Consider the following 17,663-nt stretch of genomic DNA (forward strand, 5'->3'; position numbering starts at 1 on the left):
TCTATGGCAATTGATGCGTGAAAAACGCATTGCACTTGCATTGCACTTGCAAGTGTCTCAGAGTGCAATGCGTTTTTGATGCATCTCCATAGACTTGTATGGTGCGTTTTTCACACGCGTGACTTGCAAAAGTAGAGCATGTCGAGATTTAAACGCGCGTTAAAAAAAACACGCATATGTGCGTGGAAAAAAATGCAAGTCTTAAAAGACCCTTTGGTTACAATGGGTCAGAGTGCAATGCAAGTTCTGCGTGTCAAAAACACGCGCAGAAAACGCGCGTGAAAAACGCAAGTGTGAAAGGGGCCTTAGTGGTCAGATCAGCCACAATGCAGAGTGGAACTCTGAGCCTAATAGTGATATATAATGCAAGGAGTCTCTGCTTACCAGCTTCATCCATACGGTTCCAGAGTTACCTTATAGATGAAGACATTCTGCCATAAATTAATTAATTAAATAAAATTTTGCTGACAAATTTTTAATCGGCAAGCCTGTGGCATCATTGTTCTACATTGCCTGGAACACCATAGGAATTATAATGAGTCACACATATAAGAGAGCCGCCATTTTTCAGGAAATATGCTCACCCAACACACTTGCCACTTGCAGGGTAAAATTTGCTTTAAAATGTCAAATTATATAATTATATATTATTTTTCTAGAAAAACAAACCTCCAAATCCACCTGCCTTTATATTCATGATAGATGTGTCCTACAGCAACATCAAAAATGGCGTTGTCCGCTTGATATGTGAGGAGCTGAAGACATTGCTGGATAGACTGCCAAGGTAAAGTGGGTTTTCAACACCAATGTTAATTGGTAAAAATCTAAATGGGGTTACCGTAACCATTATCTCAGAAGAGGTGCTCAGAGTACAGCAGGATTTCCCAGGGTATACCTCTGACCTCATACACCTCCGGTATATTGAACTGTGGCTATACTTGGCTATAAAACAACACCTGTTTTTTGAAGAAACCAGCTATGTTTATCAACCTTTGCACATCCCCTTTAATTAAAAAAAACTGTATACTGCATACTATTTTATACAGCTGATATGCTAAAAGGACACTCAGAGTCTTTAAGAAAGGTTTGCATAGGATTATGCCATAGAATTGAATCGAAATTCGCCACAACCCTCTCCAAACTTTTCATAGGTGCTGCTACAAAGAAAATTGCACTTGCCATTACTGTCTGAACATTTTTACCATATAGTCTGTTAATTCTTTACTTATACATCTTTGCAATGTGCTACTCCCCAATCCAATATTTTATCCTCCTTTATCCAACTAGACACCTAGAAGCCTCAACTACTTTGAAGCTCTGTCTTTCTGTGGTAAAGATAGTCCTCTTCTTTTACCTTTTCCTTTCAAAAAGCACAATTATTTGTTTTATTTCAATCACATTAAAGGGAGTCTACCACCTCCAAAAACATTCTAATTAGTTTTATTATTTCACTCCATTATGACTGAGAAATTGGCATTTTTATCCATATGCTCATTAGGCAGTTGTTGCACCAAGGTCATGTCCTTAGCCCCTGGAACACTACTATTCCTGCCCGGACCACAACCAGGAGATTTGTCTTGTGTGATGCATGAGGCAATACTGGAAGGAGAGGAAAGTGATTTGGGTGTGAAAAGCAGTGCTGCGGGAGCCGAGGACATGCGCCAGGTGCACCAAATGCCTCTTTAGTATATGGAATAAACTCAATATCTCGGAAATGGCATAAATTATAAAGGCATGTTAGAAATGACAGTGAATTTCTCAACAGCATGCTGCCAGTAGATTATAATACCTGTTGGAAGTGGTAGAGACTCCCTTTAATGTGTTTTTTTTTTTAGGATTGATGGCCTATCTTTAGAATAGGTCATAGATATTAGGGTCCTGCATCCGGCACATGAATTGCTTTAAGTTTTACTTCCCAAGCCCATGACATTGTGGTTATTGCTCACACATAATTCCAGTAAATATGACGTGGCCATTATATTACATACATACCTGTGCAGTGAAGAGGCTGGAGCTCTCGGTAAACCCCTTGAAGAATGAGACTCTTTGGATTTTCTCTTTTTTTACTTATATTTGCAACCTTTTTTTTTGACAAATTTGTATATCTGTGCATGCATTTGCGATTTTTTTCACTCGCTTAGCAAAGTTAGCCGTGCAAGAATTTTTCAGCTGCCTTATATCAACCTCTAAAATAAATCAAAACCCAGAAAACCAAAAAAAGACACACACAAATGTCCTGGCTAAAGATAAATGACCCCCTTTGTCTCTACACCATGCCAAATAATGACTCAGTCCTTTTCCAGGAACCTCCTTTGTGCATATCTCTTGTTCATTTTACCTTATCTCTATAACATGTCTGCCCATTCCTATTAAATACTAGTATCATAATGTGGCATTTCAATGTGCAGTGCATTAGACCTTGTTAAGACTTTCTCTTTTATGATTTTCGAAGCAGATTGAAGATTTTATCTGTATTTCCAAGTTGTGTGAATGCCTTAGCTGCGGGAATGTGTCAAGTCATTGGCTGAAAGCCAGTTACCCATAATATAAGTCACGCTATGTCACGTGTAGCATGTACATAGCCCCCATCCGTCCTTACCTCCAGCTTCCATTACAAGCGCTTGCTTTATACTTTGTAGAGATGCTTGCACTATTCCAACTTGGTCAACATATCTTTATGGACAAGTATTGTACTAAATGTTATGGTTGTACAGTATTATCAATGATGATAATAAAAATTATATCATAATTTGTTCTGCCTATAAATGCAGCATCTATGTAACTGTACAGTATTCTGCACATTACACACTTATATTATATGGGATAATTGGTGCTTACAGCGGGTTTTATCTTCTGTGACAGCTACATTAATATACTTAATGGTCCTCCATACTGAAGCAGACATTTATTGCTTTTCACAAAATGTATGTAGGTTACTAAGGAAATGTTTGCCATAATAACAAAGAGACACATGGGTAGTACAGAAGAGTTAATTGCCTCTACAATCTCGGGATTTACTCTATGTATAACAGAATTGAGGTGATGGATCCATCTTGTGATTTATTAAGAGTTGGTGCCACCTTCTGGGCAAATGCTAGTATGTCTAGGGAAATATTGTGGCTCTTTCACATCTTAAAGGAAACCTACCACTTAAAAATGTTAGTTATAAGCCTCAAATACCTTGCACTAGCTCAGGGTGTGCTGGTGCCGGAGCATACCTTCCTAATTTTCACAAACCGCTGTATCGCTTGAAAAACTTCTTTATTCATTTGATTTCAGCCCCCCTTCGGCGCACCATGACACGTTCACGGCGCACCATGTGCGCGACCGTGCGTGCGCCTGAATAGGGAGAGCCGGTGACATCACTGAGCTCTCAGGCACACTCGCGCCTGCGCAACTCAAAGTTGCTCCCTTTTCTGTTGTTTGTCTAATAAGAAGCATCTTCTACAGAAAAGGGGACACTGTAATACCCCTATTTCTATAGCCCCACACATCTATAATGTCTTTCTTTTAGTTTCTTATACACTGGTTTTTACAAAAAAGGGCTTTGAAATTATGCAAATGAGCCTCATGCTCATTTGCATATTATTTAACGCCTTTAAAAAAAAACAGGGCATAGGAAGCTTTAAGAGGATCAGATCCTACCAGAGGGGGCACACACCAGTAGATCAGTGTGCTTGGTTTACAATCCATGATCCTGATGGTAAAGGAAATCTACCACCTGTATATGAGGTTTTTTAGCTAAAGGCACTTACTTGTTGGCTCTGTGCTGCTGGTCCTGGAACATATTGTGGTTAGGCACAAAAACCGTTGCTTTTGTCAAAAAGTCCAATTTAGATGATATTCAAATGAACACAAAACCTATGAATACCAATGGACCATTTACATATACATAAACATGCGCAATGCAATGCAAGGAGGACACAAAAATTGCAAAAATGCTCAAAAGTCAGACAACACCAATAGGAAAAGGAGATGAGCATAAATTGTAATAAAAATGCAAAAATTTATTGAAGTCATTTTAAAAATAGAACAAAAGGGTAGTGTAGTTTTTAGGTGCTGGGCAGCGAGCACACAATGGCTAACAAGGAAATAGACAAGTTTAAAGTGCTTAGTGCATGGCCAAAAAGTGCAATTACATCACAAAAGCAAGTTATGCAGCAAAATACCGCAATGCATAAACAAGGAGCGCACAGAAGGAAATAATGACCTGTACCTGGTGGGTTTGGAGTATGAGGGCGCTGAGGAGAGGACGCTGCGCACTTTTTGGCAATGCACTAAGCACTTTAAACTTGTCTATTTCCTTGTTAGCCATTGTGTGCTCGCTGCCCAGCACCTAAAAACTACACTACCCTTTTGTTATGTTCTATTTTTAAAATGACTTCAATAAATTTTTGCATTTTTATTACAATTTATGCTCATCTCCTTTTCCTATTGATATTCAAATGAAGCTCAGGCGGCTACCTCCACAGCAAAGCTTACATTTGGCGGTCCGCCGAATTATAATTATGCCCATCTCCTCTTTCGGGGGCCTCCCCTCCCTCCGAGAGGCGGTGATGTCACCCGGCTCTTGGCACTTGTCGCGCATGCGCATTATATATTACACTTGTGAGGCCGGCTGTTCCGGGTTCTCATGCAGCCACTGTAAGGAACAGCCAGCAGCACGAGTGATGTATAAAATGTGCATGCGCAAGAAGTGCCTAGAGCCGGGTGACGTCACCGGCTCTCTGAGGTAGGGGAAGGAGGCCACCGAAAGAGGAGGAGTGTATAATTATAATTCGGCGGATTGCCCAATGTAAGTAGGTAGCGCCTGAGCTTCATTTGAATATAATCTAAAGTTGATTTTTTGAGAAAAGCAATGGTTTTTGTGCCTAACCACAATATGTTCAAGGATCAGCAGCACAGAGCCAACAAGTAAGTGCCTTTAGCTAAAAAACCTAATATACCGATGGTAGATTTCCTTTAAGAGCTTTTAGAAAACATATTAAAATGGCTCTATGGAAATGTGCAAAATCAGGGAGGCCCACACCCCCATTCTATTTCGATTTGAAGGAACGACCTAGGACCAATCTTTTGTCTGAAATAGATATAAGATTTTTGGTAGCGTTTCCATTTTAAGAACGTTGACTATTCAGGAATCATATTTTTTTATTTTCAAGTTAAAAACCGTTGTTGTAAATAGAGAGAGTATTAACACTAACTCTCTAATAGAAAGTATGCAAAGTATTGATTAACAGGTAGAGTTATGTATAGCTGTCTACCTATTTTATGTACAGTGTTCATTGTACATATAGTGATGGGTATTGTAGAGAAGAACTATATATGCAGGTCTGGACATATCAACATATGCAATCATTAGGAAATTTCCCTAATACAGGATCTCAGTTCTGGATTGATGCAGAGCAATGTATGATCTCACTATAGAAAGCCCCCAATTTCTCCCAGTGGAAAAGTGCAATTACTTTTTTGCTGGAGTGAAACAACATCAGCTAATGGTTCTTCTTGTTAGGACTGATTCATCTTTTGGGCATACTTCAACTTGTTTTTACTGGAACATTTCCAAGGCCATACATCACATAATATGTCCTCAGAAAAATCCACAATAAAGAAAAAGTGAAGAAAAAATAAAGTATATGCTTACCTTGTAATTCTGACGCTATGTCTGCAGACCAGCAAGGATTTTGTCTGGAGAGACCTAGTTAGAGACACCAGTGGTATCACTTCTGCAGTTCTCAGTTCTCCCCCTTTTCACCAACCTCTAGCTGTACCTATTGCTTTACCCTATTTTGCAGGTGGCTAAATATCCATGTGAATTGGTTAATAAAGGAAAACATTTCTATGCATACATGCATGTATATAGATACATGCATATAGATGGACAAAACAGGTGTTATTCAATGTACAGAGACAATAGTAATATAGCTTCCCCATATTATTATCATGCTTCTAGTGGTGGATACCAATATCTAATGAGGTATTCCACATTTCACATTTTTCTCTCTTTGAGTTATGCATAAGCTCTTTTTGAAATTGGAGATATACAAAGGTTAACTAACGTATCACACGAGCCTAAGAATGCCAAATAATGGCTTTGTAAAATTTGGAGAATGCACAAAGCTGAAATAAGAGCAAGCTTAACATTTGCAGGAGCACATAGTTGATGTTATGTTATTACGACCACTGCGGCACTGTTGTTGATAGTAAGTCTTGTAATATACTTCATTATAGAAAATAGCTACTTTGTGTTCCTTTTCCTCTCTTTCTTCCAGCAGTTTGTCTAATTGGACATTCCCTTCATACAGACAGCGAGAGATATTTGAAGTTGTTAAACTTTCCAGCATATTACTCCGAACAGACAGTCACTACATAGACTTGTATCTGTGCAAAGCTGAATTGTCCAGATAAATATTATCCAGAGTGTAAGGAGTTACTTATATGCAGTGCAAAGATTACTACTGCCAGATACACTGCTGAATACAGGGAAAGAGAGGAGGAAAACATTAAGACACATGTTCAGAGAATTGGGATAGTCCCAAGGGACTAGTGCACTTTAGGTGCTGTTCAATATCCTACTTTTCGTTTTCTTCCAATTATGTTAAGGGTTAAATTCCTGAAAACAACCTTGCAAAGTCCCCCAATTAAAATTCTCTTTCATGGGGTAGTTTACTAGATATAAACATCATTGTGGACAACCCCTTTAATGAGGTAGATTTATCAGAAGTCTCTGAGCTAAAACTGTTCTAGTTGCTCATGACAACCAATTAGAGCTCAGCTTTCTTTTTATAAACTGCTTTGGAAAATGGAAGCTGAGTTTTGGTTGGTTACCATGGCAGACTAGAACAGTTGTACTCTCAGACATTTCTGATAAATCTCCCCCAATGTGAGCTCTTGATTGTATCAATTCAGTAAGAAAGTGAGGTGTGACTTTCCTTAGTATGGTCCATCTACTTCTTGAATATTCATTTTCATAATATGTAAAACAGCTATGATTTGCTATATTTTACTTATTAATTGAATTTCATTGAATGGTTTTCTTTTTTTCTGCAGGGAAGAGAATGCGGAGTCCTCTGCCATCCGTGTTGGATTTGTCACTTACAATAAGGTTCTTCACTTCTACAATGTGAACAGCAACCTGGCTCAGCCACAGATGATGGTAGTGACAGACGTGGCCGAAGTCTTTCTGCCTCTGCTGGATGGTTTTCTTGTCAACTTTAATGAATCCAGATCAGTCATTAACAAGTAATAAACCCTTCTATGCCAGAAGTCAGGATGAAAAGTCTAGCTCACATTAGTTATGTTATAACAATGATATACTTGGATAGTGTTGTATGTGACGTTGTTCAGACATTTATTCACAGGATGATTTTTTTTTGTAGTCTGCTCACTCAGATTCCAGACATGTTTGCAGATACCAATGAAAGTGAAACTGTGTTTGCACCCATTATCCAAGCTGGTATGGAGGCGCTAAAGGTCAGAATGTCTCTTATATAGCAGTCTACTGTATGGTGTCATCTTAGCAAAATATCTTCCATTTAATTGTTTGGTAAAGTCAGTCATGAAGATCAGTAAATGGAATTTGTGCTTGGCTTTCTTGCCTCATTCATCTAGTCATGTGTCAGGTTCCTTTTCTACTAATTGTTGTGGCGATCTTGCTTTAGACATTTGTGTAAATCTGGCTCTAAGCCTGTATTCATTGTGCTGTCATCAGGACATGATAGATTCAGGTCCTAATATCAACCGCTTCATGACCAGGCCAATTATTTTTAATGATTAAAATTGCTGATAAACTAACTTCGAATTGTATGAGTGTACTACATACTAAAAATATTCAACACAACCTTCTAGATTTATTGAATAAAAGAGGAATTATCTGTCCACCTCAAAATATATTAATATTATTTATCAAAAATATATATTTGGACAATGTAATTGTGATGTATAACAACAGGGTTAAAAAAATCTCTGCAAAGATATAGACACGCCTATTTCTACAGACACTAGTTAACCAAAAAAGCACAAATTGAGGATAATCCAATATTATAAAAAAAAAATATATATATATATATATACCACACCATCCAGACAATGTTCATTGAACATAATAGATTTTGAAAAGGATTTTCATCTCTAATCTTATGACAGCATCAATCACTTATTCCATTATGTGAGAGAGAAGCCTGGTCCATTTGCATTTCCAATCACTGGATAACTTTTTTAACATGAAGCCTACTTAGTGTTTTAGAAGATAAAAGTTGTGCATTTACTAGAATGAAGTCCAGGTCACAACAATCTAGTATGAGGCATAATAATACCTGTATGTGTTCTCAAAAATGCTAAAAAGGTTGTCCATATTTATTGAGAAAGATAAGGTCAGGACAGGTTATCACCTTTGACTGTAAACAAGAGTGTTTTGACTGGCAGCAATGTGAGAACTTGATAGTGATCTGTAAAACATAAATCCTATGCTCAAAGAATAAAGTGAAATGTAGTGCATAAGGATAAGATAAAAGGAGCACAGCTATTTGTGAACCAGCCATAGAGGATCTCCTGCAGTACTTCCGTGGGTACTGGCATGAGTAATAGGGGGTAAGCAGATGCTGTGATCCCCACTGACCACAAGAACAGGTTGATCATGCGTCTTGATGCTGCATTTATGGTGTGCAGCATATGACAGTCTTCTGTATACAGCTATCTGCCCCATAGATGGCGAATGGTCAGACAGTGTATATGTTAAACCTGGTGCCTGTTTACTAGGCTTCCTAACAGCTGGATGTCCCCAGTTCAACACTGCATTTACTATCCCGTGGGAAATTTTAATATTGGTCCAACCCCTTTGACTTTGAAAAATTAATCGTATATAGACACATTAATTAAATATTATTAATAAAAATGATTAATGTACTACATGGTCTGAATAATGAAAATGTTTACCTCCATGTCAGGCTGCAGAATGTGCAGGGAAGCTTTTCATCTTCCATTCTTCCCTTCCAACTGCCGAAGCCCCAGGAAAACTGAAGAACCGAGATGACAGGAGACTGATAAACACCGACAAAGAAAAGGTATTAAGAGAGTTTAATACTCTGGATCTGGAGATGAGCTGACAAGATTCATTTACTTCTGTACAGCGATGTGAAGCATATACACTATACCGACTTCCTTTCTATCTTTGTTGCCACAGTATTGATTCATTGGTTTTTAATTTTATGTTATAATCTGGACATTTGGCCAAGTGTGAATGTATAGATAACTGTTTTACCAACCAAAATGGGCCACGAACACTCAGGTAGGTATGATAAATCCTGATATAATTCATTTCCACCAAAACTAAAATTACTCAAATCAAGTATAATGCCAGACAATTTTTAATACTTAATGAAGTACTAAAATAAGAAGTCACTGCTGTCATGTATATCTACTCCTAAGTGACACAGCATATATAAATATTTAAACAATCATCCAATACATAGAAATATGTTATACCCATAGTGGCTACAGGATAATGAATACAAAAATAATATGGATAATATTCATACCCCAGATGAATCCCACATAACATGTTTCAAGTGTTTTCTCCAGACCAATCCCCTCATGCCCCCCCCCCAACTGTTTTTACCTTATTATTATTTTTGTATTCACTATATTTGATTATAACTATTATTATTCATTTTGCACATTGCAAAGCAATTTTTCATCATACCATTAAAAGGAAATATGTCAATCAGTCTCACTTGGTGTTTGTTGTGAGACAGACCTGGCATAGGCTTTGTGGCTTCTGTTCTAACTGGATGCCACAATAATGCTGTAAAAACATGAAGTTTCCTCACCTGTGCAGTGCTGAAAGGTATTTCTTAGTAGCCTTGCACTCACTAGGATGAGCACCATGCTTTTGTATCAGGCAGCTATAGAAGGACTGTAAAATGAAAGATCCCAGTTCTCAGTAAGCTTCACAGCTCAAACTAGCCAGACACCACAGCTTGTATATGTAGCAAAAATCCACAGAAGCAGCATTCCAAACAATGGAGATGTTTATTTACTGAAAGAGAAAGAAAATACATTTCAGCTCTTCAGCAGGGCTAAAAAAAATGGCTCCGTTGAGGAGTTGGTGAATAAACATTGCCATTGTTTGGGGTGCTGCATCTGGGGATCTTTGATATGCTTTTTATCACATGTATAAAAATTTTTGGTACCCCTTGTTTAATGAAAGAAAAACCTTCAATGGTCACAGAGATAATGAAAGTTGCCTCAGGAGCTCAGAACTTTTTTATAGGGTTATTAGACTATATCCTAGCAGCTTTATGTTCCCGTGTCTATAGTTTTACATATTATTCAGAAAATTAAGATCTATAGGACTGTAGCCAACCTACCTGGATGTGGCCACTGGAGGAAAAGTAATGACAAATAATACAAATCGAGTCCAGAAAAAATTCTGAATAGATTAAAGGTGAACTTTAAGGAACATCAGTGTCACATTGCCACATCCGTCGTTGTGGAATTAATGGGAGATGTCCAAGGAGGGCACCATAACAAATCATAAAAAAGCTAGACTGGAATTTTCACAAAGTTTCTGGGAGAATGTTCTATAGACAGATGAGACTAAAATGTAACTTTTTGGCAGGGCACATCAGCTCTATGTTCACAGATGGAAAAATTAAGCTTATCTTGAAAAGAACACTCCCTTCTTTGCAGCATCTGGAAGAGGGTGTCTTGAATGTGTGCAAGGTGCAATGAAATCTCAAGGCTATCAAGGGAGAATGTGCTGCCCTGTTTTGTGTCAAAAAGCTTGTTGTCAGCTAAAAACATTGAGGAAAATATAGGACTATTCTGAAGTGTCCTTCTATTAGCCCTGACCCAAATCATATTGAGCATCTTAGAAGGGAGAAAAAACACGCCACCTGGAACAGGCACCATTCATACCCCAGAAAACTAAAGCAGTTTGCAGACAGTTACAGAAATCATTTCATTGCCTGAAAAGGTTGTGCAACAAAATATTAAGTTAGGGGTACCATCATTTCTTTCCAGACCTTTTTCATGAATTTTATCTTTTTTTAAATGTTCTGTTGAAGCATGGATGAAAGTGTCTGCCTTTTATTTGTTCATTTTCATAGAAATTGATTGATTTTTATTAATTTTTTGGGATTATTATATTTTTCAAATTATTTATGAGACTAGTGTCAATTTTTTCTCATTAAAGGGGTCCCAACAGTTTTGTCCACATGTATTACTGTGACCACTGTGCTTTACTGTCTTTAGATCTTTAAAAAAAAACTATGAATAATTCTGAAAAAAACGTTTTGAAACAAAAAACTGCAAAACAAATAAGACATGTTTTTGTAATTTTATGTTTTTCCTTTTCTTAATTCTAGACTCTGTTCCTGCCCCAGTCTAATGTATATGAAGGCCTGGCCAAGGATTGTGTGGCAAATGGATGTTGTGTTGACCTCTTCCTGTTCCCTAACCAGTATACGGATGTGGCATCTATGGGTCTTGTAACCATGCTAACTGGAGGAACCCTTTACAAGTATAATAATTTCCAGGTAAAAATACAGCAGTAATTCTCATCCTTTCCCTACCATATAAGGCAACAAATCGCAATTAATTTCTCCTCTGTTAGGTTGCTTAGTATAGTATATAGTATAGTGCCAAAGGGTGCTATGAGTTGGACCCTGCCAGTTTTATATTAAATAGCTATCCTTAGGATTGACCAAATAGGCCGATAAATAGGCTGATCCTGTAAAACCTATTTATCAATAAGCAGCATGAATGTCTAACAGTAATGGCACCACACCATGGCATCGGCCGTTTGCTGTCATCATAGTGTGTGCTTGCCGTTCGCTGATGTTGGTGCAGACTCTATGATGTAAGCAAGCGGCTGACGTCATGGTGTGTGGGACGGAGACCTGCTGAGCGTCGTCGAAAATGTGAGTTAGTTTTTTATAGGCTGGCCATACCTCGGCCAGGGGGCAGGCTATATACTAGGGGACATGGACAGGCTGGCTATATTAGAGGGCATCGGCTGCTGGTTGTATACTAGAGGGCATGGGCTTATTGCTTTATACTGGGGCAGGACCAGGCTATATACTCGGCGGGTATGGGCAGGATATATACTAGGGGGCATGGGCTGCTGGCTATATACTGGGGACAGGGGGCTGGCTACATACTAAGGGGCATGGGCTGGCTATATACTGGGGGGCATGTGGTGGCAGTCTATATACTGTGGGCCAGCGGGCTGGCTAGTTATATACTAGGGGGAATGGACTTCTGGGTATATACTGGGGGCATGTGCTGACTGGCTATATAATGGGGGCAGTGGCTGGCTTCATACTAGGGGGCATGGGCTGGCTGGCTATATACGGGGGGCATGTGGTGGCAGTCTATATACTGTGGGTCAGGGGGCTAGCTAGTTATATACTAGAGGGCATGGTCTGGATGGCTATATACTGGGTAGAGACTATGACCAATGCATTTCCCACCCTAGGCTTATACTTGGGTTGTCCCAGTTTTTTTTAGGTAAAAATTAGGTACCTTGGTTTATAATCGGGTCGGTTTATACTCGTGTACATACGGTAATAAGAAAAATAAAAGTTTCAAAGGAACTTGAACTAAATTTCAAGGAGCATTAACAAAAGAATCGCAAAAAAAAAGTTTTAACAAAAGTTGGTCGAGATTGGATACTTAAAGGAGAATGCCAGAATTTGCTATAATGTTAGGGGCATTGACAGGTCCATTTTATGTTTGAAGAATGTCCCAAGATTGCAGAAATCAGCTTTAATTTCTCATAGCCAGGGGGCAGGGTTTTACCCTAGCAGAGCATCATAACATACATGATATCTTGTAGACAGGCCATCAGTGTACAATCAGTGGGGGTCCAATACCTAGAACCCCCACTAATCAGTAGAGGCCTTTGATAATTCCTTACTTTATAACTTTTAGTAAACCTCTTAAAGTGTTAATAGTAAAGGCTTAAGACCCTTATATCCTTGCAAGTTTGTTGTAGTTTGCTGCCATCTGGTGGATAATTTACATGACATGTCTAATAAGTAAGCCTCTATGTTATACAGGTGCATACGGATGGGAAGCAGTTTATAAATGACCTCAGGAAGGATATTGAAAAGCGAATAGGATTTGATACTATCATGAGAGTCCGTACAAGTACAGGTAACGATTTATTGTTAATAATGTAAAGACTTATTATTAGAAACAGAGGTTCACAATAGCAGTTTAACCCCTAGGGGACACAACCTATTTTGGCCTTAAGGACGCGGTCCCATTCTTCAAATCTGACCTGTGTCACTATAAGTGGTTATAGCTTTGGAACGCTACGAGATATCCAGGGGATTTTTAGATTGTTTTCTCGTGACACATTGTACTTCAAATTAGTTTAAAAATTTGGATGATATCTTTTGTGTTTAGTTATGAAAAAAAACAAAATTTGGAAAAAATTTGGAAAAATTCTTTATTTTCAACGTTCTAAATTCTCTACTTTTGATGCAGATAGTCATAGCTCCCAAATAAATTCATAACTTACATTTCCCAAATGTCTGCTTTATGTTGGCATGGTTTTTTAAGATTCCACATATTTTACTAGAATGTTATAAGGCTCAGAATTTAGGTATCATTTTTCACATTTTTTGTAAAATCACCAAAACCCGCATTTAGATGGACCTGCTCAACTTCTAATTGACACTGAGAGGCCTAAATAATAGTAAGACTCGTAAATTACCCCATTGTGGAAACTACACACCTCAACGTATGAAAAACCACTTTTAAGAAGTTTGTTAACGCTTTACGTGTTTTATAGGGGTTAAAACAAAATGGAGGTGCAGTCTGCAAATTGTAATATTTTTTCACAATACACCCATTTTGGGTGGAAAATTAAACATTTACAATGGATTAAATGAATAAAGGCTCCACAAAGTTTGTTACCCAATTTCTCCCGAGTACACGGATACTCTATATGTGGTGGTAACCTGCTGTATGGGCGCACGGCCGGGCATAGAAGGGAAGGAGGCGCCATCCAGAGCAGATTTTCTATGTCACATTGTACAGGCTATAATTTTTTTCTTTTTTTTTTAATGTGGACCTATAGGGGCTTATTTCTTTTGCCACATGAGATGCACTTTTCTGGTACGTAATTTGGGGGAATCTATAGGCTAATTGGTGAGATTTTATTAACTCTTTGTTGGTGGAGGAAATGAAAATCATCACTTTTCAGGAAGATTTTTATGGGGGTTTTTTTTTGCCCGTTTACCATACCATAAAAATAGTATATTATTTTTATTCTATGGGTCGCCACGATTACAAAAAGACCTCATTTATATAGATTTTTTATTTTTTTCCCATTTTTACTGCATAAAAAGTAATTTGGCAAAAATGTTGTTAATTTTAGCATCACCGTCTTTCATATGCATAACTTTTTTATTTTTTGCCTCACAAATCTGTTTAAGGGCTTATTTTTTGCGAGAAGGATTGTTCTTTTTAGTGGTCTTATTTTAGAGTGCATAACATTTTTTAAATCTCTTTTTAGAGCATTTTTATAGGGTATTAATTGAAAATGATCTTTTTTCTGGAGCTTTTTTTTGTTTTGTTTTTTACGGGGTTCACTTTGCGGATCTAATAACGATTCTGTTTTATTATGCAGATTGTTACGGACGCAGGGATACCAAATATGTGGGGTTTTGTGTATTTTATTCAATTGTACTGAATAAAAACCAATTTGGAGAAAATCTTGTTCATTTTAGCATCACCATCTTTTCATATGCATAACTTTTTTATTTTTCGGCTGACAAATCTGGTTAGGGGCTTATTTTTTGCGAGAAGAGTTGTTCTTTTTAGTGGGCTTATTTTGGAGTGCATAACATTTTTTAAATTACTTTTTAGAGCATTTTTTGATAGGGTATAATTAAAAATTATCTTTTTTCGGAAGGTTTTTGCGGTTTTTTTTCTACGGCGTGTACCGTGCGGGTCCAGTAACGATTCTGTTTTATTATACAGATTGTTACGGACGCGGCAATACCAAATATGTGGGGTTTTTTGTGTTTTTGTGTTTTTTATACTTTATTAAGTGTTTTTATGGGAAAGTGACATTTTAGGGGCTTATATTTTTATGTATTTATTTTTTATTTATTATAATGTGTAGTGTTAAGTGTTTTTGCATATTTTTACTTATACATACTTGAACTTAAACCAGTGATGCTCTGATCACTGGTTTAAGTTCAATACACTGCTCTACAATACTATTTTATTGTAGAGCAGTGTATTGAACTTAAACCAGTGATCAGAGCATCACTGGTTTAAGTTCAAGTATGTAAGTTCAAGTATGTACTGTCTGCGCATGCTCAGACAGTTTACAGTCAGACCCGGAAGGGGTCTGGCTGCCATGGAGACCGGGCAGCTCCGGGGCACATGCCAGTCCTCGGAGCTGCCCAGAAGTGGATCGGATCCCCCGGTAAGCGGCACGGGGGATCCGATCCACAGCGCAAACACCCTTACACGCCGCGGTCATGTTTGACCGCGGCGTGTAAGGGGTTAACACCCGCGATCGGAGCCGGCTCCGATCGCGGGTGTTAGCGCAGGCTGTCAGCTGTACTAGACAGCTGACAGCCGCTGCTTCTGGTACCGGCTCCGTTCGTGAGCCGGTGCCAGAAGCAGGACGTTATAGAACGTCCCCGTGCGCTAAGCATCTAGCCCCGGGGACGTACTATAACGTCCTGGTGCGCCTAGGGGTTAATTTACATCTTTTCTCACTTAGTTTGTAAACACTAATGTATATTGTGCAGTCTCTCTCTCTGTATATATATATATATATATATATATATATATATATATATATGCGCAGTAGGTATTGAAAGTATTTATATATTTATAAATTCAGAGCCCTTTAATTTCTTCACACTTTCTTTCATTGCTACCAATTGTTAATATCATAAAAATTCTTTTTTTGCTCATAAATGTACCCTCTGCACTTGATCTTGACTCAAAAAACGGAAATGTAGATTTTTTTTGCTAATTTATTAAACAAGAAAAACAGAAATACCACATGGTCAGCCCCTTTGCTGTGACACTCATATTTAACTCACATGCTGTCCATTTCCTTCTCATCCTCCTTGAGATGGTTCTACTCTTTCATTGGTCCAATTGTGTTTAATTAAGTTTAATTAAAATGATTGGACTGGATTAGGAAAGGCACACACCTTTCTATATAAGACACAGAGAATCATGAGATCTAAGGCCGGTGGCACATGTGGTGTTTTGAACCCGTTATTGGGCCGTTTTTTAAGCAGTCCATTAGAAAAACACATGCGCTTTTGAAAACACATCTGTTTTTGTCTGAAAACGGGAAAAGCTTTTTCAAAAAACGGATGAGTTTTCAAAAAATGGATGCGTTTTCAAATACGGATTGCTTAAAAACGGCCCAAAAACGTGTTCAAAATGCCATGTGTGCCGCCACCCTAAGGAGCTGCCGAAGGAGCTCAAAGACAGAAGTTTGGCAAGGCATAGATCTGGCCAAAGTTACAAAAGAATTTCGTAGCAGCACTCAAGATTTTTAAGAGCACAGTGGATTCCACAATGCTTAAATGGAAGAAGTTTTGGATGACCACAACTCATCCTCCACCTGGCTGTCCAGCCAAACTAAGCAATCATGGGAGAAGAGCCTTGGTGAGAGAGGTAAAGAAGAACCCCAAGATCACTGTGGCTGGGAGATGGGAGAAAGTTCCACAAAGTCGACTATCACTGCAGCACTCCAACTGTTGGGGGTTTATGGCAGAGTGTGCTGACGGAAGCCTCTCCGCAGTGTAAGACATATGAAACCCTACATACAGTGTGCAAAAAAACACATGAAGGACTCTTGAGAATAAGATTCTCTGGTCTGATGAGACGAAGATTGAACTTTTTGGTGTTAATTTTAACCGCTACATGTGGAGAAAAACAGGCACTGCTCATCACCTGCCAAATACAATTCCAGTGAAACATGGTGGTGGCAGCATCATGCTATGGGGCAGGGACATGATGACTGGTTGCACTTGAAGGAGCGTTAAATGCAGCCAAGTACAGAGATATCCTGGATGAAAACCTCTTCCAGAGTGCTCTGGACCTCAGAGTGGGCCAAAGGTTCACCTTCCAACAAGACAATGACCCTAAGCAAACAGCTAAAATAACAAGGCAGTGGCTTTAGAACAACTCTGTGACCGTTCCTGACTGGCCTAGCCAGAGCCCTGACCTAAACCCAATTGAACATCTCTGGAGAGACTTTTGAAAGTGACTTCCACCAACTACTCAACACTGTGCAAAGGGTCTGAATACTTATGACCATGTGCAACACTCCTGCCAATGTATAGGCATGGGGGCAGTTGTGAATATGGCCCTCAAGAACCTGTAAGAACCCATCTAGTGAGTCTGATCAACTCATTGAGGGGGAATGCAGCAAGTCTCAGGTAAGTAACCCTTGCCTGTTCAGGCAGAATCTACAGATGCTAAGTGGATGTGAGTTCCCAGCCAATTGTATTTTCCCATGTACACTGGAGTGTGATTGGAGAGTGAGCCACCACATGTCCGGGATAATAAAAACCCCTGGACAGGGAGAAGCCTCAGAGGTCTTACCACAGAGGTCTTTCCAGCAAGTTCTTAGGCCTATGAGGTTCCAGAAACCTCTTAGAGCACAAGCT

General features: G+C 38.7%; 1 protein-coding gene across 2 annotated transcripts in view; it reads left to right on the top strand.

Moving 5' to 3' along the window:
• SEC24D (SEC24 homolog D, COPII coat complex component) overlaps positions 1–17,663 on the top strand; it is an 86,434-nt gene that overhangs the window by 57,123 nt on the left and 11,648 nt on the right. For both annotated transcript variants that reach the window (XM_072119199.1, XM_072119198.1), the window contains exons 11-16: positions 660–784; positions 7,048–7,239; positions 7,377–7,470; positions 8,943–9,059; positions 11,364–11,534; positions 13,059–13,155. In XM_072119199.1, coding sequence (XP_071975300.1) covers positions 660–784; positions 7,048–7,239; positions 7,377–7,470; positions 8,943–9,059; positions 11,364–11,534; positions 13,059–13,155 — 796 coding nt within the window. The remainder of the gene's footprint in view (positions 1–659; positions 785–7,047; positions 7,240–7,376; positions 7,471–8,942; positions 9,060–11,363; positions 11,535–13,058; positions 13,156–17,663) is intronic.

This window comes from Engystomops pustulosus, chromosome 1, assembly GCF_040894005.1.
Source record: "Engystomops pustulosus chromosome 1, aEngPut4.maternal, whole genome shotgun sequence".
NCBI classification, from domain to species: domain Eukaryota; kingdom Metazoa; phylum Chordata; class Amphibia; order Anura; family Leptodactylidae; genus Engystomops; species Engystomops pustulosus.